The sequence below is a fragment of the Caloenas nicobarica genome, chromosome 19 (assembly GCF_036013445.1).
Source record: "Caloenas nicobarica isolate bCalNic1 chromosome 19, bCalNic1.hap1, whole genome shotgun sequence".
Lineage (NCBI taxonomy): Eukaryota > Metazoa > Chordata > Aves > Columbiformes > Columbidae > Caloenas > Caloenas nicobarica.
In genome coordinates, this window is record NC_088263.1 from 9327926 (window position 1) to 9352395 (window position 24470).

The 24470-nt window shown below is 53.5% G+C and overlaps 2 protein-coding genes and 1 long non-coding RNA gene across 5 annotated transcripts in view; 2 read left to right on the top strand and 1 right to left on the bottom strand.

Annotated features, from left to right (window-relative positions):
- Positions 1 to 67: 67 nt before the first annotated feature.
- Positions 68 to 1925, top strand: DNLZ (DNL-type zinc finger). The gene is made up of 4 exons (XM_065648862.1): positions 68 to 94; positions 245 to 481; positions 864 to 1003; positions 1649 to 1925. The coding sequence occupies exons 1-4, from the start codon at positions 68 to 70 to the stop codon at positions 1818 to 1820; spliced, it is 576 nt and encodes a 191-aa protein (XP_065504934.1). The 3' UTR covers positions 1821 to 1925.
- A 2452-nt stretch (positions 1926 to 4377) lies between these two features.
- Positions 4378 to 6927, top strand: LOC135996486 (uncharacterized). Its single transcript, XR_010607271.1, has 3 exons — positions 4378 to 4455; positions 4719 to 4826; positions 5619 to 6927. It is a non-coding gene; the product is annotated as an uncharacterized LOC135996486 (long non-coding RNA).
- The window catches only part of GPSM1 (G protein signaling modulator 1), a 64414-nt gene continuing 46265 nt past the window's right edge, over positions 6322 to 24470 (bottom strand). Inside the window, exons 11-15 of one of the 3 annotated variants that reach the window (XM_065648531.1) lie at positions 24172 to 24351; positions 9502 to 9661; positions 7815 to 8023; positions 7283 to 7455; positions 6322 to 7196 (exon numbers count right to left, since the gene is read on the bottom strand). In XM_065648531.1, the coding sequence (XP_065504603.1) occupies positions 7052 to 7196; positions 7283 to 7455; positions 7815 to 8023; positions 9502 to 9661; positions 24172 to 24351 (867 nt within the window). In that variant the 3' untranslated portion in view covers positions 6322 to 7051. Of the gene's footprint in view, positions 7456 to 7814; positions 8024 to 9501; positions 9662 to 13186; positions 13315 to 24171; positions 24352 to 24470 lie in introns of those variants that run through there. The other 2 variants (XM_065648533.1, XM_065648532.1) reach the window with 2 other exon arrangements.

The window sequence follows — 24470 nt, forward strand, 5'->3', positions numbered from 1 at the left end:
CCCAAAAAGTTTAAGTTTGCCCAAAGCCACGAGGCTGTGCGTCAGTTAACGGCGGGTCCCCGGTGCGATGCCCGAGCTGGAGGAGCCTCGGCCTGTGCCGGGGGGGCCCGCGCGTCCCATCGGTTCCCGCCGGTGACCGCGGCCAGCGCCGGGCCGCGCCCGCGGCGCCTGCCCGCACCTGACATGGCTGCCGCCCGCAGCTAACATGGCCGCCGCCTTCGCCTAACATGGCCGGCGCCCGCAGTTAACATGGCCGACGCTGCCTCAGCGCCCGCCCCCTCCGCGCGCCTGCGCCAGCGCCATGCAGCGTGCGGCGCGGGCGGTGGCCGGGGCGCTGCTCCGGGCCGCTCCGCCATGGCGGCCCCGCCGCCCGCCGGCCGCCCCGCAGCCGCTCCGCCGGGCCCCGCTCCGCACGGCCTGCAGCGCCGCCGCCCCGGGGCAGCCGCGGGCCGCGCACTATCGCCTGGTGTACACGTGTAAGGTGAGCGCGGCTGGGCCGGGAGGGCGGGCGCTGAGGTGAACGGTTCCTCCCGGGGAACAGGCCCCGGCCTGGGCTCACAGAGTCACAGGACGGTTGGGCTTGGAAGGGACCTCTGGAGATCATCTTCTCCGACCCAGAACCTTCACCTGGGACACGTAAGGAGCACTAAAACTCTATGAGCACTGTAGTTTAGGCAGGAAAGCTCATACGTTTGTGTCCGGCCCGCGGAGCGCGTTGGTACCAAACTACACGGCATCGTGCCGCCTCGCGATAGTTAGAGGTGAGGGAGGGGGAAATAAACCTTTTAATCGCATTTAAAAACGTTTTTTCCCTTGAAAGGCCCAGAAGCTGCAGTTATAAAACCACGTTGTTTGGTTGGCAGGTCTGCCAGACCCGCTCGGCCAAGACCATCTCCAAGCTGGCGTACCACAGCGGGGTGGTGATCGTCAGCTGCCCGGGCTGCGGCAGCCACCACGTCATCGCCGACAACCTGGGCTGGTTCTCCGACCTGCAGGGAAAACGGTGAGTGAGCCCAGAGCGCCTGTCCCGCCAGGGCCCGGCTGCCGAGGTACCGCTGGGTCCTCCTCAGCTGGTACGTTACTTCCGTGATGCTTTCAGAATGCGGTTCAGAGGAAACCAAAGTGTTTGCTGGGTGTAATTCTCTGCTTCATCTGGATTCTTAAAGCGCACAAGCAGAGTTTATGATCTGTAGTTTGACAGTTGCTGCGTAGGGTTCGAATAAACTGTGTAAAGTGGCAGCAGCTGCGTGATACGTGGGCATCCTTGGTGGTGCCAGCAGGTGCGTTACTGTGTGTGGGTCCTTCTGTTCTCCCTCGGGTTTATTAAATCACTGCAAGGTTTCCCTGGCTGTTTCAAATGTGTGGACCCAAGTGCTGCTGAATTTCAATTATTTGTAACTCCCTTAGGTACCTTTAAAAATCTCCGTTTATCCAGAATTGCTCAGTCATTGATCCCAATGGATCAAAATAGTCCCAGAAGGTTTGGGTGGTTTTATCTGCTTTATGGAGAAATAACCACGGTAACACTCGTGCGTGGTTCACTGTGGATTTAACCCTGAGAGCAAAACGTGGAAGAGCGAGTCTGCACTCGACTCTTGGCTCCGGCCTTTGCTGCAGTGTCACTGTTGGTTTTCAAATCGCTGTTCAGGAATATCGAGGAGATCCTGGCAGCCAAAGGGGAGAAGGTGAGACGCGTGGCTGGCGAGGAAGCCTTGGAACTGCTTTTGGAAAGCTCGGCCGATACTGGGTCTCCAGGTCAGCTCCCCGAGGGAGAAAGCGGGGAATCCCCCCCTGAGACTGGCAGCAAGGGACAGACCTGACCAACGGGATTGATGTCGTTCTGCTGATGGCGAGAGAGACTCTTAAACCTTTATTTCCTGACTTCAACGGTCTGTGTTTAAAATAAACTCGGGCACTGGTCTTTCTCTGTTTTGTGTCTTTGTCTCCTGGAGTTTTGCCTTTGATCGAGCTGATATTTTTAGAGGTGGAGTGTAGATATTTCTCCGGGTACTTGTTTTGCTGACTGTCAGTTGAGTCTCGGTGCTTCGGTGGTGTCTGGAGCGCTGGTTTGTGCTCTGTGGAGGAGGGAATCGGTCATTCTTTGTCATGTGCCTTGGCCAGGAGGTGCAGCTGCACGCGGAGGCTTCAGCGACGTGTCCTGGCCTGGCCCAGGTGTTGTGTGGCAGCAGCTGATGGTGCAGCTGGTGGAGGCGCCCCCGTTGCCCCCATCCCAAACACTGCGCTCCCGAGGAGACTCTGGTCTCTACCCTCTCTCATGAGAGCGCAATAGAAATCAGTAAAATCCTTCACGGCCTTATTGTCTCTGGGCTGAACAAACCCAGTTCCTTCAGCCAAGTGTGTCCAGGTGCTCATGGTGCTTAATCAGCCCAGTATTCAGTGAGGGCATCGCATGGATTAATGAGTGTTTTAATGAGTTTACTTCATTCACCTGAAGTGCTCAGGGTGATTTTATACATGTTGCATTACAAGCATGGATCAGAGTGACAGGAATGAATCATGTTTTCCTCTTGGTATGAAATTTCAGAGTGATGAAACAGCATTGAGGGGCAGGAACTTTACTGGCTTGCGTGTTCGGATCCTGGTGAGATGGCAGGATGCTGGAGTGACCCACGTGTTAGCTAAGAAGCAGGATCTTGCACACATCGCTGTGTGCTCACCCTGTTGGGAGTTGCCGGCGCCTGTTAGCACTGCTGCAAGAGTGGGTCTTTTATTACCTTTTACCTGAAAATCAGCATTCTGCATCCTTTATGCTCATGCCTTTGGGGCGGCACAGAGCAGCTGTCGCAGGATCTGCGTTGCCTTGGAAACAATTTACAACTGGAGGGGTTTTTTTATACTGTTCTTACCTTTCTCACCTGTTATTCACCCCAGTACAGAAAGGTGGTGCTCATTTTTGCTGCGTTACAGTAAAAGCTATAGCAAAGTTTGTCTCTGCTGGCTGTTAGTAGATTTTTTAGTGGGTTTTAGTGTTTTTTCATTGCAGCGTCCCCTGGCACTGGGTGCTGTCTGGGGGCAGGACAGGACCCTGGGGGTTGCTGCCGGGTGCTGGTGTAGCTGCTCTGCTGCTGCTCTGAAGTTTCAGGCCAACATCATGGACACAGCCTCACGTTGCACCAGGGGAGGTTGAGGTTGGATCTGGGGAACAATTCCTTCCCCAAAGGGCTGTGGGGCATTGGAACAGGCTGCCCAGGGCAGTGGTGGAGTCACCATCTCTGGGGGGGGTTGAACGGACGGAGATGAGGTTCTCAGGGACATGGGGCAGTGCCGGGGTGGGGTAACACTCTGCAGGAAATCGGTGCTTTTCATGACAAACCATTCTGGGGCTGTCAGCTGGGAGAGGGTTGCAGTTATATGAGGGAATTTGCACATCACACCGAAGGTTTTGCTGCTAATAGATTGCAAGTGAAACAGGAATTCTGTGCTGCATTTTGAAGGGGTTTTTTCTGAAAAATGTTGTGTCACGGGGAAGGGTGTCTGTTGTTGAAAGAGGACAGAGGTGAGCACGCTTCATCTAGCAGGAGCCCAGCAGACCTTGCTTTAGTCAGAGACGAGGGACTGGGAAGAGGAGACGCAGCTTTTCTCCTCTACCGGAGGTTTGTCAAGATGGGGAAAAAGTGCCGTGAAGTCCTGGCGCAGCGGAGCAGGGCAGAGCAACTGGAGGTGCGGCTGACCAGGGTGAGTCTTTGTGGCACAGAGGAGGGGGGACAAAGCAGCATTTGCAGGGTGGGCAGCAAATGTAAAGCTGTTTTCACATTCCTTGAAGCATTTCACTGCAGCTGTTAAGGGCTGGATCCTCTTCCTGATTCCTGCCCATAAAGGCTTTACTGCAAAATGGCAAATACTTTGTCTCTTGTTTTCTGCCTCTTTGAGCAAATCCTCCTTTTGTAGTGCAGCTGAATTCCAGAGTTAATGTGGCTGGTTGGGGGTTACTGGTGTTCTGGCCCACGCTCAGTGGGACGCTGGTGTTTGGGAACGGGGGCGAGAGGGGGACCCTGTGGGGACGGGACCTGCTGGGGAAGAACCAAACAACAGGGAGGCTGGGGCACTATCTTGTCTTTCTGCTGTTTGTTTTTTAGAGGTCCTGCACTGGGGCAGCACCCTGTGCTGCAGTAACTCGCAGGTTACAGCTGCTACAGCGGTGTTCTGCAATCCAGGGCCGAACAGTGAGTCCTGGCGATCCCGCGTCCCTCCGGGTGTCAGCACCAGAGAGCACGTCCCTCTGTGGGGCCGAGCTCTGCTGGCCAGGGCTGGCACTGGAACGGCCTCGTGTCTGCTGCCGCGGGTATGGCAGAGCAGCGACCATTGCGGTTCAGTTGTAGCCGTTGCCTCCTGCTCACAGAGCCTTTGTGTTTTGTAGGTGCTCTGAGAGAAAGAACATGGACTGGAGAGCCTGCGCTCCCTTCCCCAGCTGCTGAGGACAGCGAGAGATCGCAGGTTGGACCCCTTTGCTCCCTCAGAGGGTTTTCACCTGCTCCTGGGATTCTAAGCCACTCCCCTTTGTGTACTGGGGGGGCTGGTTCTGTCTGCATATCACAGAGACTTTTCTAGCACAGGGTGTTGCTTGTGTCCAGGCACCCAGAGGCATGAGAGGGCCTGGTGAGAACGAGCTGGTGGCTCTTTGTTAATCTTTTGATTGGGGCTGGCACAAGTCAGCCAGGCGTGGGAAGACCAGCTGTGACTTGGCTTTATCCTCACAGGGTTCAGGATCCAAAATCTGCTGCTCTCAGACCCACTTTCTAGCAAAGTCTAACGGCCTGCTCACCCCTGCTGTGCCGGACTGAGCTCATGCGGCTGCCCGCTGCTTTGTGAGTATCTGAACTAAGGGCCGATTCAGGGCTTTGCGCAGCACTCGCTGCCCTTTCCCTCTTGTCGCTGCTGCCAGGGAAACAAGACACGTCTTGTGGGGAAGGCGCCGAGAAGGCGCCGAGACAGGGCTGAGCCGGAGCCCAAGGCACGGCCTGAAAGGAAAAACTCGGCTATGTTCTGAGAAGAGGGCTCAAGCTGACAGAAAAGCCAGGCTTTTCTCTGCAAGGGTTGCTTGTCTGCCCTGTCGTCTTGGTAACTTGGGCTGTTGCTCAGGGTTTTGTGTCCCTCCACAGCCACATGGTCAGACAGATGTTGGGATTTGAGGCAGTGGAGCTGTGTGTTCTTAATGCAAAGGGAGGTGTAGGTGGGTGGACACATGCTAATGTCTGCCACAGGAGACCACCACCCACCCCAGCAGCAGCTCTGCAGGCTGGTCAAGAAATAACGCAAATGAATTTTTGTCACTGAAGCTTAGACACAAATATTTATTAAGCACAAACCCCACCCCCCTGTTCCCCTTGAGCTGTATTCATTTCTAATATATTAATTCATTTGGCAGATTATTTTTTTAGAAAAAAAAGTACCTGTGGGTTGGAAATTCCCCCATTAAAATGACATTAGCAAATGCACATGTAAAAAATAAATAAGCTCGTACATTCAAGTATATGGCAAATAATTAACATCTCTGAAAGCTTAACGGTCAGATTCCAGTTCACCACCTGGCTGAAAGCTGCACAGGCCTGAGCCTGCGGCTGGTCAAGTCGTCTTCATCTTCAATGTTTTCTTCCTAGTTGCAGGTCGGTGTGGCCGGGCAGGTCCTCCCGTCCCTTCTCCAGAGCCGTGAGCAGCCCCGGGTAGGAGGCCGAGCCATCCGTGCAGCCGGTGAGAGCTCCCTGGGGCAGGTGACACATAGCCACCGCTCCGTGTGGTCAGTGCAGGCAGGTTCAATGCCCGACGAGCAGCATCACTGGTCTAAAAATCTTACTGCTGGTTGGAAACGTCTCCATCAAATGCATTTCAAATAGAAAGTGCTGTTTTGTTCTCTATAGGAACACATCTGCTTTGGCAGAACTCATTACTGGAGTTTCTGGAGTCCAAGATAGCATGTCTGGTCAAGCAAAGAAAAAATACTCCCCCTCCTGAAGTTAAATCCATGCTCCCCTCCTCTCTGGGTTTGCTTTTCCAACTGTTCCAAAAGGGGAAGGAATTAAAGTAAATGTAGACCCTTGTGTGGGGGTGGAACTGACTTCCCAGCCCACACCTCAGTCTGGAACTCCCATGAGGCTCCCTTTATTGGAGATAGATCAGGCAAAATGGGAGCACCTTGCCAAGAGCAGCTCTGCAGGGACACAGAGAAGCTCAGCACTGGTTTGGGGAGAACCAAGGGGAGGGAAGGGCTCATATCCTGCCTGCTGTCGGACACAAAGGGAGGAGAGGATGCTTCTGTTCGCTCCCCTGACAAGCCGTGGCCAGAAAATTTTGCTGGCTCCAAGCCTGGCTTTGCAGAATGCAGGCTCTGCCTCGGGCACACTCACCTGCACGCAGGACGCTCCTGCACAACACTTCTGGCTCAGCGGCACCAGAAGTGACGAGTCGCCCACGTTTGCCTCATGCTGAGCAGACGGGCAGGGACTCCCGGCCTCAGGCTGCACAGATGGCGGCTGCTCTTCAGGGTTTGTCCCAAGCCCAAGCTGGGCTTTGCTGCGCCGCTAGTCTCTAGAGGTAGCAAATCCCACTAAAGCTCAGCTCAGCGAGGCTTTGCCCCAGCTCAGGAGGTGCCAGTGCAGCCTCGCACAGAACTGCGGCTGGGGACATGAGGGGCTGTCACAGGGCTCGCAGCGGAGTCCCAAGCAAACCTAAAATAAACCTGAAGGTGTGTGGGACCTGGGTGAGGTTTAAAAGGACCAGTGTAGCCTCTGACTTGGGCTCATTTCCTCCTGTGGAAAGAAGAAAGCTGAGCAAGACATTCCAGGGAAGGATCCAGAGCAGTTTGTGTCACCTCGTGATGCAGGCAAGACTTCCAAATGGAAAAGGTGCTCTTCCCTTTCCCCCTTAAATCAAAAATGTTGTGGAAATAAAAGACATCAAGGCTGGAGTTAAGTACCCGCTCTAGGCTCCTCCTTTGGCTGACAGCACAAGTTCCTGGATCTTTAGGTAGTAAGCAAAGGGGCTGCCCAAGACGTCTTCCCTCATGCTGTGCCCACTGTTACAGTGGCTGTGAGTCCTAAAAAACCCCCTTGTTTAAAAACCATCCCCCATCCGATGGGCCTTCCCGTAGCGCTGCCTCCACAGAGTAGCCCGGCGCAACGCGACGAGGTGCAGCTCCTGGAGAAGCGTGGGAGCGTGGGCGCGCTCGGCTTTGAAACCGCCTACCCTTTTAAAAATTTTTTTAAAACCAAAATGAAATCAAAACAACCCCCCCAAGCCAAACCCCAGTTCTTAGCTGGAACCGGACCTCTGCTGCTCCTCTGCTGCCTCCTCCTGGGCTGAGGCCAAATCCACCCGCTGCTCGTCCATGCGCTTGGCCTGGACACGCTGGATGAGGCTGAAGAAATCTTCATCGGGCATTGTGGGGCCCCGGGGAATGGAGTCGGGTGGTGCACAGCGCTGGTCGTCTATCCTGGAGGACTGCACAGGGAGAACAGGCGTTAGGGTACTGACAAAAAAGTTCTGTCATAAAAATAAAAGGCTGTGGGCAGTGCCCAAGGGCACACGTTTCTGTCAGGGCTGCGGGCACCGCTTGGACAGTGGGTTCTTCAGCTGCTCTCTCACTTGCAGAGCAGTGACGACACGCAACCCTCAGTACAGGGTAAAAAGAAGGATCTGGAGGCAAAGGCAGCGCCTGCCGGGGTGCCCAGGGCTTGTGGGAGCAGCTGCTGGGCACAGCCCGTCCCTGCAGGGCAGGTGGGATCAGGGGATGGCCTTGGCAAGTTGGGGAGAAACCAGGGCCCCCCCTCCAGCTCAGCAGCCCATTGGCCCTGCGGTACCTGACACTTCATGAGCATGTTGAAGAACTCGTCCCCGGGCTCCTGGGCGTCCCCCTCCACGCGCAGGTGCCCCAGGTTGTTGTGCGTGATCCGCAGGCCAGGCAGGTTGCCCACGTTGGCGCGTTGGTCATCCAGCCGCCTGCTCTGGGAGCTGGCGATGAGATCGAAGAACTCCTCGGTCTGCGGAGATGCCATCAGGGAGGACTGGGCTGCGGGAGGAGGAGCACACGGCAGGGTCAGCTCTGCGGGACGCTGCGTGGCCGGGCAGCGCTCAGTGCAAAGAGCCTCTTGGCTCCTGGCAGCTGCTGGGCAGCAAAACGCTCCCGAACAATGGACACTGCGCCCAGGACAAGGACAAGCAAAAGAAAACGGTAAGAAACCCAACGCGATTGGTGTTACTGTCCCAGGGAGCACAAAGCACTTGAGCAGAGGGTGTCCCAAGCCTAACACAATGTGCTCATTGTAGAGCCCCTGCTCCTGGAGTTGCAGAAATACATAAAAATCTCTGCACTGATGTGAACACAAGTTTCTTCCCCTTCAGCTCCCAAAGATACCTTGAAAATAACACATCTGAAAGGCTCAGAGACCAAATGAGAGCTGAACAGAACGTGAGCCTACTTGTACATTCTTTATAAAGCTTCATATTTTAAACTCAGTCTCCTAAATTACACAGCTGTTACAGTCGAATACACTTCTGTATCAGAAAGGAGTGTCTTGAAAAGGCGATGCTGGTTTCCACCCTATTTTTAGACGATAGAACCCTCTCCCCTCCCAGCCAGCCTGCCCTGCTGCAGCCAGACCCGCTCCGCACCCGCTTCCCCGAGCCGCCTCGGGCTGTGGCTCTTGTCAGGGTTCTCCTTCTCTCCTCTTTGTACTCCACATTCATTTGCAAACCGATAAACCATCCCTTCGAATGAAGTGTTTTTTCAGCCCTTTGTGTTGGTGCTTAAGCGTGCAAGTGTGACCTGCACATTTTAGTGCTTCTCTCCGGCTTGGTTAAAACAAAGAACCTCAACACCACATCATAAAAAAAGACATGAAACCAAAGCGCAAACACAAACCCGACCTGGCTTTCCTGTCCCATCTATTTGTCAGGCGGCTTCCTCAATTTATCCCTGTTCTTCCTACAGGCAAGCTATCTGCCTTCTGGAGCTTCCTATTGTTTACCCATCCTCCTGGCTCCTCTCCTTACACGGCGCCTATCACCACAGCATCCAAGAACTCTACAAAATCCAGAAGTTTTTCCTCCATGGCAACGCAATGAGAAAAACTGGTGACACTTTAACTTGCCTGTGGAAGCCTGTCCCGGCCCTCCGCCTGCCCCCGCTCCCCCAGTAACCATCAGCATCTTCCTCCTGGACACGCTGGCAGAGGCAAAAATCCACCTGCCAGCCTCACAGTTCAGAAGGCCAGACCTAAAGATCCATACTAAAAAAATCCAAGTACATTTTGCATTTCTCTTGCTAGTTTACTCTCCAAGCCTTAGTTCACATTCCCCAGCCTTTCCCTCAGCAACCATTAACATACGAATGTTTCTTCCTTCCTTAAATAATGACGCAGACTGCCAAAGAACCGCTCAGTTTGGGGAGCCAAGACTTGGGGAAAACATCACAAGATTCACAGTAAAACCACAGCAGCCGGCCAGGCCGTAGGAGCAGCAGGGACTGACGGACACATCGGTACTCACAGATCCGCTCCTCCAGGGCAGGGACCGGGGTGGCAGCCGCCTCTGCAGCCTCCGACGGGCATTCTTCCAACGGGCAGCGCTGATCATCCATCCGGTTGCTCTGGAACTTGCTCAACAGGTCAAAGAAGCATTCCTCATCCGAAGGGGTCCGGTTGATTTTCTGGAAAGACAGTGAAATACAGAAGAGGGTCAGAACGCCCCAAACAGCTCCCCGTGTCCAATCGCTCTCCCTGGCGTGGTCTGGGCAACGCGTCATGCCCTCTCCTGCTCCATTCAGGGCAGGCACAGCTCCCTCTCTGCTCCTGGCTCTGAAATAACCTCTCCCTTCTTCTCTTGCCACCCTCTGGTGACAATCAAACACCATCCTAGAGAAGGCCACAAGCATCACGAAGGTCCCCGCTCCCACAGGGTCCCCTGCGTGGGAGCGGGATGTGCTGCTGTGTCCTCAGCACACCACTCGGAACAGTCACCGAGCTGCAAATGACACAAAATTATAGTTTTTCAGGAAAACAGTTCTTTCACGAGATCCTCAAATAAGCACCTTGCACTAGACAGTGATATATTTAAGTCGTGCTGCGGAAGGGTTCACGTTCAAGGCAGTTTTTCAAAGTCCAGGGGCTGCGTGTCCTGTGCTGGAAAACGAACCCAGAGTCCTGCTCTGGAGAACAGATCTTTCCAAGCAGCCACTCAGAACGGGATATAAAATTCGACAGCAATAAGAGGGGCATCTGCCAGGCACTGGAAGAGTCCCTGTGTGCTGAGCTGGTCCCACCAGATGCTGGAAAAAATACAAGAGAAACCAACCGAAAACTCCTACAGTCTGCCTGTGCTGAGCTATTTTCCAGCATGAGGATGGGGAAGGGGCACTGGGGAGCAGCACAATCCCCGGACAGCCAGGCTTTCCAGCAGAGCCGGCATCTCCGTGGCTGTTGGTGAAGTGAAGCCTGTCCCGGGCAGGCAGGAACCGTCCCTCTCCTGCACGTTCGGTGCCATTCCCAGCAGAGAGCTCTGCACCAGGACAGACGGACACAACGCCCTTCCAGGCTGGGGGAAGCCTCGTGCTGACAGAGTTAAAGCCGCAAGTTGGATTCAATAAACGAAGGGAAACAATTTTCCCGTGTGCTAAGCGAAGCAGATGAGATGCACTCAGCTTCTATTTAGGGCAGTGTCAAAATTAGCAGCGGGCAGAGAGGAGCATTAGCAATGTGGGAGCTGAGCAGGGAAGGGAAAAACCCCTCTCGCCTCTTTCCATGTGCCAGCCTGCTCATGAAACAGCGGCTCAGACAGACCCTTTGAACCACCGACAGTTGCACCTTGGAAATCAAAGCTTGCTCAGGCTGGAGCGGAGGATGAACTCCATCCATCACTGCTCTGCTGCGTTGGCTTGTGTGACCCAAATTTCAAGCTGGGGAAGGAAGCAAGGAGCTCATTCACACCAAACCTCCCTCTGCTTCCCCGCAAATGCACAGAGTCAATGGGAGCAGCCGCGGACCCTCCGAAGTTTTGCCTGGGCAGGAGCAGCCGGCAGAGCCCGGGTTCCCCGGGGCGCACCCTGCCAGGGACGCTGCACTTTCCTGTGTCAGGATCCCTGCTCAAAACACACCCAGGAGAGGAAAGGATGCTCTGAATCAGCAGAAAGAGCAGCCAGTGCCTGCAAAGTGTGGGACGGGGCTGGTACTTGCCGGTACGGTGGCACTGGTGGCACCGGAGGTTGGTGCCGGGATGTTGGGTGCCGCGGGGCCCGCAGCAGCACCCGCTGACACCAGCTCCCTCCAGCACTGCCCCCGGCCTGCAGCTCTGTAATTTAAATGCCCAAATATGACAAGACACGGAGCTCTTGGCTCCCTCTGCTCACAGTCTGCTCCTGGCCCCAAGGACCGAGCTGCGAGGGCAGATGGACGCACAGGCACAGCCTGGGGCTCACCGTCTGCTACCGAGCTCTGTGTGCCCAGGGCTCGGCATGTCCAGGGCGGTCAGGAGGCTTCCTGAGAGCCAGGGCATCCCCTAACGGCACCGAGCAGCGGTCCCACAAGAGCACAGACACACAACTGGTCACCACGGGCCCGAGACCCGGATCGCTCAGTGGGTCCTGGGCAGCAGCTCTGGTTTGCTGCGCAAAGGGCCAGACCTTGTTCCGCTGTCAGATCAGCTTCTCTCGCAGACCTGCCTTTGGTTCCCTTCGCTCCTCCAGGCTCAACTTCTCCCAGACCTGCCCCAATGCAGCACGGAGCTGTCAAGCCCACGGATCGCTCGCTCCGGTTTTGTCCAGCCCTCCGAGGGGTTGGTGCTGCCCAACCCGTGGGCAGGACCCGCTGCCCAGCAGCGGATGGACCCGGCAGCTCTGGCACAGCGGATCCGGCTCAGGAGCTGCTGCTCCAGGTGATCTGGCTCTGGGGTGTGCGCCGGGTCAGCGACGAGGTGAGGATGGCAGCAGGTCCAGGGATAACACAGGAGTTTTCACCGTTACTCCCTCAGAGAGTGCTGCCTTGGCATTTAATTGTGTCCACGATTCCTCCTCCTCACCTTATTTCAGGGAGGAGACAACGTGGAGATGAAGTGACTTGACCAAGGACCTCAGTGACGCAGTGGCAGAGCTGGGACAGGACCCAGTGATCGGTCCCCAGGGTCAAGCTCTCAACCGCGGATGGTTCTTGGAAAAACTGTGCTCCTTGTTCTATAGCAGGTGCTTATCTGCCCAGGGCCTGGCAGATTTTCATTCCATCACATCTGTGTCCACCTGCTATGCCTTATCTGTCTCTCCCTCTCTAAACCAGACACATCACAACTGCTCTCCTCCTCTCTTTTCCAGGCAGATGGCCTCAAAATCCCCAGGCAGAGCTGGGGTGGTGCTGGTGACAGTCAGCGCTGGAGCATTTCATCCCCGGCTGCCCGTGTCCTGCCAGCCCCTGCACGCGGCTTCGCTTTATCCCCACATCACCCCAACACCTCACCCCGCAGGAACGCGCCGTGGCGGCCAGCACCCCAAACCCCCTCCCCTCGCAGGGACGCCAGGCTCTGAACTAACATCCCCACCTCAGGGCTTCACCTGGGGAAAAGCATCGGAGGGAAGGTTTGCAGAGACAGGGGCTAGAGGAGAGGAGTGGAAGCAAAGCCCCGGTCAAAAGCCGCAGCCTGTTTTACCGGGAACTGAAATGTTCAGAGCATCATCTCTGTGCTGGGGAGCGGGGCTCTCCCGATCCCTGGCCACCAGCACCTCAGCTGGAGTCTCCGCTCCTAGACGAGACTCTTCTTTAGAGCCAGAGGAGCTGTTAAACTCGCCCGGCCTTTGCTGAGATCGGCGCTTCCCTTCCAACGCCGGCCCCTCAGCACCGCTGCCGCGCTCCCCCAAAGGCAGGGCTGGCCGCAGCCACCCCGACCGCCCCCGCCAGCACCAAACCACCACCCGCCCTCGCCAGGCTCTGCTCTGAGACACCGGCAGACACCCGAGCAGGCTGCGCATTGCATACATCTATTTCCCAGAAAGTTACAAAAATATTAATAATAAAAAGTTCAAGCTGAAGCCACCTACAAAGTTTAAAAAAACCAAGCACACACAGGCAATACCCAAGCCCTGGCCCGAGTCAATCTCTCTTCTGTATCCACCTCCTTCTCCCACCCCTGATCTAGCCTCTCATTTCAGAGGACAGAAGGGAAACACAAACAAACCCGAGTTTTACTCACTGACCTCAGCAGCCAGCGCTTCCCAGGCTCCGGCTTTCACATGTCCACGGGCAGGAACCAGCTCGGCTCGCGGGGCAGCGGCTGCGACGCGGGGCTGGGACACGGGGCTGCCACTGCGATGCTCTTCAGCTCCGCTGCTCGTCAGTTCAGCTGCCGCCAGCAGCCCGGAGAGCTCCCCCAGCTCCGCTCCGGCTGCCGGCGCTCGGATTTATGCGGAGCGCGCAGCCATGTGCAGAGCGTTGCCAGCACCGGTGACCCGGTGCGAGATGCGGCTTAAAGCCCCAGCCCCGCTCGCCACGCTCCTCCCGGCGTCACCCCTGCCCTGGCACCAGGGGGTGGGCTCCGCTCGGCTCTCCCTCACCTCGCTGCCACCATCCCCCTGTTATTAAGATGATGCTCTTAAACACACAGCGGAGCTATGTGAATATTTAGCTTTCCTTCCACCTCCTCACCTCCTACCCGCCACACACACTTTACCTTAAAAATAGATTGGGACCAATTTTCCTAAACTACATCTGCAAACACACTCAGCTCTACAGGCACACACACCACGACAGTAAATGCCCTGTGCACATACAGACACAATATAATCACTCAGATTTAAAGCACCAAAATATTGAAGGACCATTTTTAGCTCCTGATAGTCTCTCTGCTCCTCACATTATTAGATACATGATTTTTTTTGTCCTATTGCAAGAGCCAAAGATGCTCAGCCACGAGCATCTTTTAATTTAAATGTACCACTGTTCAACAGAGGGAAATTTCTAATTGCAGCGAGGTTTTAAACATAGAAAGATGGAAATGGTATCCAACAGCCCCAGAGCTGTTCTTACCTCCCATTTGTGAAATGTGAACATGAAACGTGAATTTGTGGCTGTGAAACGGGTCACTGGGAAGAGAAGCGGCTTGCCAAGGAGCACCTGGCAGGGCAGGGGCGAAGTGGGGACAGAGCCCCGGTCGCACTCGTGCCTCCCTGGCCACACTGTTCTCTTACACTTCGTTCTCATCTTTCATTGCAAAAATAGGAAATTTCTTTATCCTGAACAAATGCATCTTGGGGGGGCTGTTCTCCATCACACAGGACCTTGCAAAATCCCAGTATCAGGACAGGGTGGACAAAAGGCAACTACCGAGCACCAATTCTGTTCTGGTGCCGCTGGCTATGGAAGGCAAGAGACAACTGGGAATCAGCCACAAACTGGGCTGCTGCCTGGGGAGCTCACACACTAAACTTCAATTTGGTTTGTGATTTAATTTTAAAAAATGCTACAGCAACTGAGGAGGGTATAACACAGGAACAGAGCCCACATACAAGAGGTCAGTGCGAGAGGAAACGACTTTTTGCACCCAGGTTTAGGATGCAGCAAAGGAGAGCGAGCGAGGTGTCCGTGATCTGCACAGACACCACCGGCAACTTCAGACCCCGGCTCTCACACTAGGAGCTGCGAGCGTGTCCGCGAGGGTGCCCTGGGCACGCGTGTGCCCCTCGTCCGCTTTGCGAAGCCCACGGCCCCGGCACAGACCCCACACACACCCAGAGCACTGCGCTTCCCTTGTAGGATGAAATTACCACCCTCACTTGGACTGTTTTCAAAGATTTTTTTTTTCCTTTAAACAACTCGCCCACTCATCCCTATAAACGCCGGTGCTAAAAGCTGGTTCTGTTGTTAAGATTTCAAATAACTTGGGTTTTATTGTTTCAAACAAAATCAAAATAACTCGCCCACGCTCCCTCCTTCCCTAATACAGCAACTGCTGACCTGCTGGGAGCGTGCCCTACTGCCACACGCAGCTTAAATCCATTCCTTCGGATCAATAGCGGGTGACAATATCGTTTTTTATTTTATTTTGAGATGGAGCGTGGTGTGCCCGCATGGGTGTCTGGCTGAAGTGTTACTGACACCTCGGCTACCTGCAGCGCGGATCCGACTGCCTCAAATCTGGTGCCACCATGCTCCGATTGGGCCACTTTGTGCAACAACTGTATTAATTTTGGATTTATACTTCTTCCCCAGCTACACGGTAACCTACCTTGAGATCACAGGTCAGGTAGTCAGCCTTCACTGCTGAGACCAGGGCATCCGCGGCATGGAAATTACCTCTGGTTTCTCTTTGGAAGGTAATTTATCCATCAGCGTATTCAAACAGTCCTCAAAGAGCTACAGCAATACCCTGTAGTTAATGTAGGAACTTTTCCACATAGGTTTTGACAGCATTTACCATGCCAGGCTGGGTTTCCCTGTCACCATTCAACAGAAACACACAAGTCTAGATTTAGCACCTCAAGCTTCCATTACTAACCATGGAGACAAGTTGGCAGCATTTTCATTCCAGGTCAGTCTATCCACCCTATGGGAGAAGATGGAAAGCTCCAGAGGCCAATTTGGCTCACCAAAAAAACTGGAGAATCCCTTAAACAGCAGAAATGGAAGTGAACATGAACTACTTGCTAAAAAAAATCCAGGTTATAGGCAGACGCCAGCAAACAGTGAGTTATAGGAGTGTAACTGATGCTCCCCCTCCCTCAGAGCTGGGGTACCTGGCTGTGCACCCCGTAACACACCCAGCAGCAAAGCACAAGGTTTCAGATGAAACTCGTTGCAAGGATTTACTTTGCAGTTGGAAGGGGGTGGAACTAGGACCACGCTCAGCTGTTGAGTCCCAGCTGAGCAGCAGTAATTTGCTCAGCCGAAATAACTCTATTGCTTTAAACCATATAACCCATATTCTTGATTAATTAGCACAGAAGCCAAGGTTAATACGCAGCGCTCAGCTCCCTACTTTACCCACCAGAGCTCCCCGCATCCAGCCCCACCGAGGAGTAGGTGGTGATGGAGGAGACAGGTGCCTATAAACCCGGGGAAGGACACGCTCCTGTTCAGCGATGGAGAAGATCCACCGCTCCCCCAGCAGCAGCTATGCCCTCCTCCCCACAACATACTGCTCTCGGAGCATCTGAAATCGGAACCTCCTGACAATTTGCTTCCAAAACGCTTTGCAAAAAAAGCCTGCTTGTCTCTGGATTGCCAAAATTGTGCCGCTTTCTTGAAATGTACTTTTATTTAGACACCTACTTGCTCTCAGCACAGCGCTGTGTTAAGAAGCAGCTGAACAGATGCAGCACCTCTACCGGGGTGGTGGTGATGGGGTGAAGTTTGTCGGTGGATCTGCACACAGCCATCTACAGTAGCACCCATAATGCACATCTAACCTCCACAGAAACACCCTTCACTGCAGCGAACGCCCAAATCTTAATTATTATTTACTCATTTTCCAGTAATGCCTGAAGGCCATGCTCAAGATCAAGGCCTTGTTATGCAAGACACCCCACAAAACATGAAATCCTGGCGCTGCTGGGGGCAGGGAGGGTCCCGAGGCTGGTACCCACGGGTTTGCCGTTTCGGCGATGGTCAGACACAGCCCTTCTCAGAAGAGCTTAAACAGGTAAGACAAAAATCACATGCAAAGACAAGAATAGCTTCTCCTATCAGCAAAAAGCAGCTCTTGCTCTGGTAGATGCTGCTTAACAGGGCAAGATGAAACTACACCCCGTCTGGGGAAGGCAAAGACGTGGAGGCTGATTTGCTCCGCATGGCAGTGCCCAGAGAACAGCAGGATGCAAACAGCTTTAGATACAGGCAAAAAAACCTCCAAGGACTTTCCTGCACAGCCCAGGGGAGCTGCACATCCTGCAGCCGAGCATGCCCAGCGGTCCCAGTCTCTGCTGGCTCTCAGGAGGGGGCTGCACCGCTGCAGAAGCTGGTTCTGCCCTCCTCCGGTATAATGAGCACCACACAGACACCACGATCTGGGATGGAAAAGTTGGATCCATGGGATCGTTTAGGGCCCTTCTCTAATTGCACGTGTCAGCAAACAGCTTCTCCAGCAGCGTCTGCATGTGAACGCTGAACTGGGCTCAGCTCCGTGCCAGGGTCGGGCTGCAGACTCCTGTGGCCGCTGGGGGAATGGGAAGGAGCCAGGGGCTCTGAAAAACCATTATTTAGGCGTTTTTAGATTAATTGGTGCTAATTGCCTTGGGAGGCTCAAAAATAGCACTGCTAACGGGAGCGTGGATGCAGGCTGAAGGCGAGGAGGGAGCAGAGGCTCGTGATGGCCACGCTAACCCCGGACACGGGCTGTGTCCTGCCCAGCGGCAGCAGCAGCGACGGCCAAAGCGGGGAGACCTTCCCCCACCCCCTGGGACCTGCCTGCGCCTCCTGCACCCGCGTCTGCCCCTGCAAGAGACAGTCGTGCAAGAAAACCAAAGAAAACCCCCAGGCGCCGGAGGCCCCTGTGCCATCTGGTGTCATCATAGCTCCAGTGATTTAAGCAGAGTTATGCTGGTTTATATCCAAAGAGAACCTCGACTATAATTTTTTTTTTTTTAAGCTCTTCTGGAATGTGCAGTTTATTAAATGCGAGAGGCCGGAACTGTGAATGTACAAAGTGCCCCAGGCCCAGCAGAAACCCTACAAATGAATGAAGAGTTCCAGATTTTGAGGGAAGACAAACATTTGGACTTTGATTGCCCGGGGTCTGGCTTAGATTCATCCCTCTTTTTAGTATTGTTCTCTTTAAAGTGACAGTTTCTAGGAAATGGTGAGCGTAACATCTCTTTTACTGTCTCATACCACTTGACGGCTGACAATTTGCCGGGAGAAAAGGCTGTGCGAGGAGGAAAGCAAACTTCAATTATGGCTTCAAAGTGCAAATAACTGAAAATTCAGTTACAATGAGTCAAGGGAAGAAAGATGTATTCTGGTAGCTTGGTTAGGCTGGCAGCTCGAGCCTGGACGAGCCAGCCTGCAGACCTTCTGTCGTAACCTCCAACAAGAGTCTGCTGGGGGACCTTGGACAACTAGTGGTGTTTTTACCTCCTTCCTAGAGCAGGTTCCTCTGGGAAGAGGCTCTTCCTTACAGTTTTCTAGCTCCAAAACTGGCCTCCCTCCCCACGCACCCTTCTCAACCACACCTTGCCAGGACCAGCTTCTCCCTGGGATGCCGAGAAGCCTGGCAGGTAATTCTGGGTTTTACTCCAGCTGTGTGTGCTACCCTACCCTCCAAACCCATCGCTCTCCATGAGAAGTAGTAACTTAATGACGGATGGTAAAGCCATAAGACTCACGGAACCGCTTGCGCAGCCCCGGCCCCGCACGCCGGAGCTGCCATCGGGAAGGGTCACGCCGAGGTTCACAGAATCGCTCATAGAATCACAGAACGGCCGGGGCTGGAAGGGACCTCTGGAGATCATCTAGTCCAACCTGGATCGGTCCCCCCCGGCACGCCGCCTGCCTGCAGCAGAGCCTGCCGTGCCTCCCCCTCTCTCACACACTCTCACTGGATAATTACAGAGAAAACCAATGCAAATCCCAATTTTAGTGCCATTATAAAACAGAGAGGGGGAATTCATTACCTGGCAGCTGTTAATATTTAAGGAAGAAACTGATAATTTACCTCTGAGGCAATGAATGCAGCAGAGGCAGTACAAGCCAGAAAACGCTATTGCCTCCCCCCACCGTCTCTTTGCAGAGATTTTCTATCAACCCGTTTATTTCCCTGCCTCCCCACCAAAGTCCCAGCGAGGAACAGCGTCTGTCAGGGCTCCGCACTGCAGAACTCGCCCAGAGTCTTGGCTCTGGCTCTGCTGTCCCTGCTGCACCTCTAGATTTGGGAGAACGTTTTTTAAATCCATCCTGGTTCGTGCAGCATCTCTGCAACCAGCCCACTTGAGTCCGAGGAGCTGAAGTAAAGAAGGGCCCTAGAGCTTAACAAAAAAAAAAAACTTATACAGACACATGGAAAGAAAGGTCAGACAATCTAAGATGACTCTGGGGAGGCAACCAGGTCACTGGCTGCTTCGCCAAACAGCCCAAATCCCTGGAAAAGTCTCCCGATACCTGCCAGGCTCAAGCCCTCCAGAAGTTTTCCGGCACATCGCGCCTCCAGCTAGAAAATATCTCAGCGCAGCCTCTCCCCCAGGTCTGTGTCTGCTCGAAGCAGCACAGAAGGTCCCACAAACCGAACAGGAAGACAGAGCATTATAAAAATGAGCCAGGGCTCAGTGTTTACCTGCTCAACTCCAGCAGGACCGACACCAGCACAGCAGCCCCCAGGTGTCATAGAACAGTCTCAAATGTAGCAGCAGCCGCCTTCCCCCTCCCTGACTCCGGCTTCTCTCTTCCTCTCCATCCCCCTCGCTCTTGGATGCTTGGAGCACGTTTACACCAGAAACTCTGACCAATTATAATGGTATAATTACACCCATGCAGTTAAACAAAACATAAAGGCTGTGAGATAAAGGAGGGCGTGCGTTTGCACTGCCCTGGCATTGAGGTAGTTTACACATCAATAAGACAAAGAGGTTACACCTCATCTTGAAAGAGAGAGATGACGCACAGCCAGGCACCACGGAGCAGCACAGCCTGCCCGGCGAGCCCCCTGCGTTCAAGCTCCCGGGGCGCTGCAAGGAAAAATCAGTTTAACCTTCTCTCAAACAACAAAAGGCAACCAGGGAAAGACTCTTTGGGGCCAGAGCACAAGTGTCTGGAGGAAGCCACCAAGGCTGTATTTATCCTTGAGCTCCAGCACCCACCTGGCCAATTCCGCACCCACGGTCAAGTCACAGGGATGGATGGGGGCACCCGACATCCTTACGCTGCCTGGACAGCACACGGTTCAGCAGGGATGGGCAGGAACTCCTGCCTGGCTCTGCCATGGAGCCCACGCTGCCCTCCAGCTCTGCTCCCTGCCCCTGACACCAGGAACGGAACCCTCGTACCTGGAGGTCGGGCCGAGGCTCAACCTGCTCCGTGCATCGCTCCCGCGACCTGACGGCCCACCAGTAAATCATGAGAGAGAAAACCATAAAAAGAGCTCTGGTGACCTGCATTTGAGGCGAGGGGGTATGATCTACAATGTTTTCCCTTCTTTTATGTTTGCTTCTTACTGTAATAATAAAAAAGATCTTATAAAAACATTTGTCCTAGGGAATGTCTGGCGATACAGCATGCTTGAAAATTGTTCAGGGTCTAAATACATCAGCAACCCATCTCTGCAAGTTGTCACTGCAATCAAATGCAGCTCCTCTTTGTCTTGACTATAAATGGTCTTCGCTGAGGACAGGGTGGAGGACAGGTCTGAGGAGCCAGGACGTGCTCGCTGGGGCTGATGCGCTCCCTGGGAAGAGGAGGGTCCAGATGAACAGCACCAGGGCACAGATCCCCAAGGAGGGGAGACGATTTGGTTTGATCCTTAATTCTCTCCCTGGATTTTGCTCCAGCTGTTGGACCTTGACGTAATAAAGTGCTTTAGCCCTTGAACTCTGGTACATGCACAGTCCCGTTGACCTCAGAGACTTTAGCTTGGTGCTGACCTCAAACCCAAGTCCCAGACCTGGGGCAGGTTCCAGCCCCTCCTCAGACAGTCTTTTCAGGAATCCACAGCCCATTTCTTCCATGGACCCTCTCCTTTTTCCACCCTGGCTGTTCTTTTGGAGGCGGGGGTGAGGGACACAAAACTTCTGATATTTCTGAAGTGTCAGAAAAATCCCATTCCTCTAAAATACAGCTGCTACCAAGTCAATCCAGAGCTGGAGCTTTATGACCTTCGCCACAGAGGAGCAGGGAGGTTACATTTATAAGCAAGCTTTTGATGTGTGCAAGCTTCATGTGGTACAAACCCTTCTGCTTTGATGTTACTTTTAAAAGGGAGGAAACTCAGGAGGTGTGCAGTGCACGAGTCCCATGGGGCACCTGGATCCAGCAACCCGTGACTGCAGGCACAGGGACCGAGCTCTAACGCGGCTACTTTTGCTCAAGGCTCTGCTGTGACAGAGAGAAAATGCGACCATGGGAGGGGTAAGGAAGCCCCGGGAGGGGTGAGGAAGTCCGTCTCTCTGCCCCACCAGCAATGCAGCCCTCCTGCACCAGTTCTCCCTCATGTGCAACACCAGCACCTTGCACGGCAGCGGCAGAAGGTCTAAAGCCGCACGGAGGGACCTGCCGCGGGCCCCAACATGCTCTCCTACCTTACGCAGCACCTGGGCCATGGCCTCTCCTACCCAGCCCAGCATCCCCACGGCTTTGCCCACGCGATGAGCCCTTCTCCCAGGGCCGGACAGAGCTGCCAGCAGGGACAGGCTCCTCTCCATCCCCGAGCTCACTTTCCCTGCCTCCCCTTGCCTCTCCCGCCTCCTCCCACGGGGAGTTTCCCAGCAGCTCAGTAATTAGCATCATCATCACCAATGCTAATAACACCACCACGGCTCCTGCCATCCAAAGCTCAAACAACTTTACAGCCATCATCACGCCTCTGTAACCTCCCTGGAGTAGGCAGGGAAGCAGCATCACCCATCACCCAGATGGGGAAGAGGGAGATAAACAAGAGGCAGCGGGTGGCAGCGAACCCAGAGCTCTGATTCAGCCACCGCACCCGCGGGACCTCCCCGTCCCAGAGACCTGCCCAATGCGGAAAGGCCCCTTTGGAAGGAGGTCAGTGTCAGCAGGACTTATGCAGAGGTTAAACCACTCGGCTTCAGAGTCCTGGGATGAGTTTTTTTCCTGGGCATCCCCGAGCAGAGCCTCGGTTCCCTTCTGCAAAAACAGCACACAGGACTCCGAGTTCTCACCTTCTGATGGGACAGCGGGTATTGTCGCATCCCATAAAAGCATCTTAAATCAACCATGAGAGCTCACCTCTAATTAAGGACTTGCTGTTTACTGATTTTTGCTTTGAGCATTCAGAAAATAAGGAATCTGCAGGGTTTCTTGTCTGAACAGCCTGGCCAGAGAAAGCTGCTCTGCCATCTTGGGTGGAGTTTGCTACATTTGATTTTGAAAGCCTCAGATGGATGGGAATTAGGGCTTTTCAAATAAGCCCAGCCACACTCTGCGAGGACTTTGCATCCCCGCTGTGCTGTCCCCCATCCCTGAAGGGCAGAAAGAGCCACATGTCCCTCCTCTGCTCACAGGTTTCCATCAGAGTCAGCAACAGCATCAACCACCCGTGTCCAAAAGGCTCCTCCTGCCCCTGGGGTGTGTCCATATTCACCTGCTCTCTCACGGACACTCCCCAAAGCCCCGCGGGTACTGTCACCAGGTCACTGTTGGTTGGCAATGTCCCACGGGGCCCGTTCTTAGACACAGCCGCATTCACAAGGAATGCTTTTTGCCTTGCTCTTGATGGAGCATGACTTTTGTTTGGCTTCTGGCTGAATGTCTGAGTTAAAAATACAAGGCTATTTCTGGCAAAAGTAGTTTGTCTTTTTTTTTTTTTTTTCTGCCTTCATATTGCCTTGGATGCCTCTGTGCTGCTGTCTCCTTTCTGGCTCAGATGAACTTTGTTTTCCTTCTCAATGATCATGTTTGCACCGGTGAGCAGTAGGAAATGCTTTTCCTATTAGAACATCTCTACGAGCACTGTTGGGAATGAAGAATGAGTTCAGAGAAGTCTAAAAAAAAAATCTGTTAGTGTAAAGATACTGTCTCCAGTGGTCAGAGAACTGAAAATCAGGAATGTCTGTTGTCAAAAAGGGATGTGTACATCCGCACATGCAGACTGGTACAGCGGGACATGTTCTCCCCATGATCCGCGGACCAGAAACAGGAGGCTCTGTGCTAGAAACACTTCCAAGCATCCCCACTCTACAGACAGGCTTCATCCCCAGCTCTGCAGCTCAGACCCTTTCTCACTCAGGATGAAAATATTTTATTTCACTTTTCTTAACTGCTAAGAAAAAATAGGCCTGTCTTTCCTGGCTTGGATTTATTCCATCTGGAATCACTGAGTGATCACAGGGCTATGATAGTGTGTTACAGTCTCAGTATAAAGCAAGAGCCCAAAGACTTTTAAGCACGCGTGTCATCGTTAAATTTTTGCTGTTACACTTCATCTCCTGGCAACAACAAGCTGACGACTTGGAGCTTCTCACTTGAGATCACTGAGTTCAAACTTCTCCAAGCCCACTCCCACGATCCGGGAACACGCCACCGTTCATGGGCATGATCCTTGTCTCCAGGACTGAGAACAAAACCAACACAGCTGCAGGACGCCTCCCCGGTAGGTTGTATTTGCTGCACGTCACAACAAACATCAACACAACCAGAAGATAACAGCCTAACAAACAGCTCAATTGTTCAGACTGAAGACATCAAAAAGGCGCATGGAGAGCTCTCCAGGGCATGGATCTCCACCACCTTCCCAAGTGCCAAGCACAACTGGCTCAGAGCTCTTCAACACCCAATGCAGGACTTGCTCCATGCCAGTAACCCAGAAATCACGGACAGCAGGGCCAGCTCCTCTCGCCAGCTTCTGCTCTTCAGGAAGCAGCTCCATCTAACTTGCCTCCAAGGAGAAGCTCCTATGCAATGATTTTCTGTCGTTTCTGCCCCAATGACTGATGAATTCAAAGAGACCACTCTGCACATTGCCACTCTGGAGACCACCAATGTGATCAGGAGATGAAAGGGAACAGGAACTAAGGTCCCAGATTTGGCAAAGAAAACCAACATTTTTGGTCGCTCATCAGAAACCCCAAAAGGGCTGTTTCTTGACAGCAACAAGCCCACCCCTCATGAACACAGGGAGGCTGGTCAAACCAGGCTCCACACAGCAAGGGCTCTGAATTTCTGTGTTCTTCTGGAATTCAAGGCATCACATCTTGACAGTCCCAAACTCAGGGAAGTTCAGGTCTAGACTTGTGTCCCTCAAGAGAAGGTTACAAATACCACCACTAAATACCAAGCTCTCATAAACCAATTCATGATGGAGGCTGGTACCATTGTTCTGTATAATGGACGGTGATGCTGAGGCTCAAAAAGGCAAAATGATTTGCCTACAGTTCCCCGAACAGTCAACAGTAAATGTAGATACAGGCTCTGTTTTCCAGCCAACAGGCCACACTGCCACCCCCATACCAGGTTAGAAATGAGATACAAATAAACATATAAGAAACTCCCAGATCAATACTGGAGGAAAAAAACATCTTCCTACCGACTGCGACACCTGGACTCGGACTTCACTGGTATCCAGCGGCGATGTATTTGACCCCTGGGACTTTCTTCCCGTACTGGATTGGTGCTCCCGGTATTTCTTTGACCTTGCAGGTAACGACAAGAACTCTTTTCCAGAGATCTTCAGGTCTCCCACGTGATGGCTGTCCCCATTTTGGTCCTTGGGAAAGCAAGAAACAGTCATTGCACAAATTGCCTGTCTCAGGTTTACGTGGAGATCTGTTGCCAAGTAGCCACAGAATAGGAGACGCACAGAAGCAAGAAGTTAATGCGGAGTTT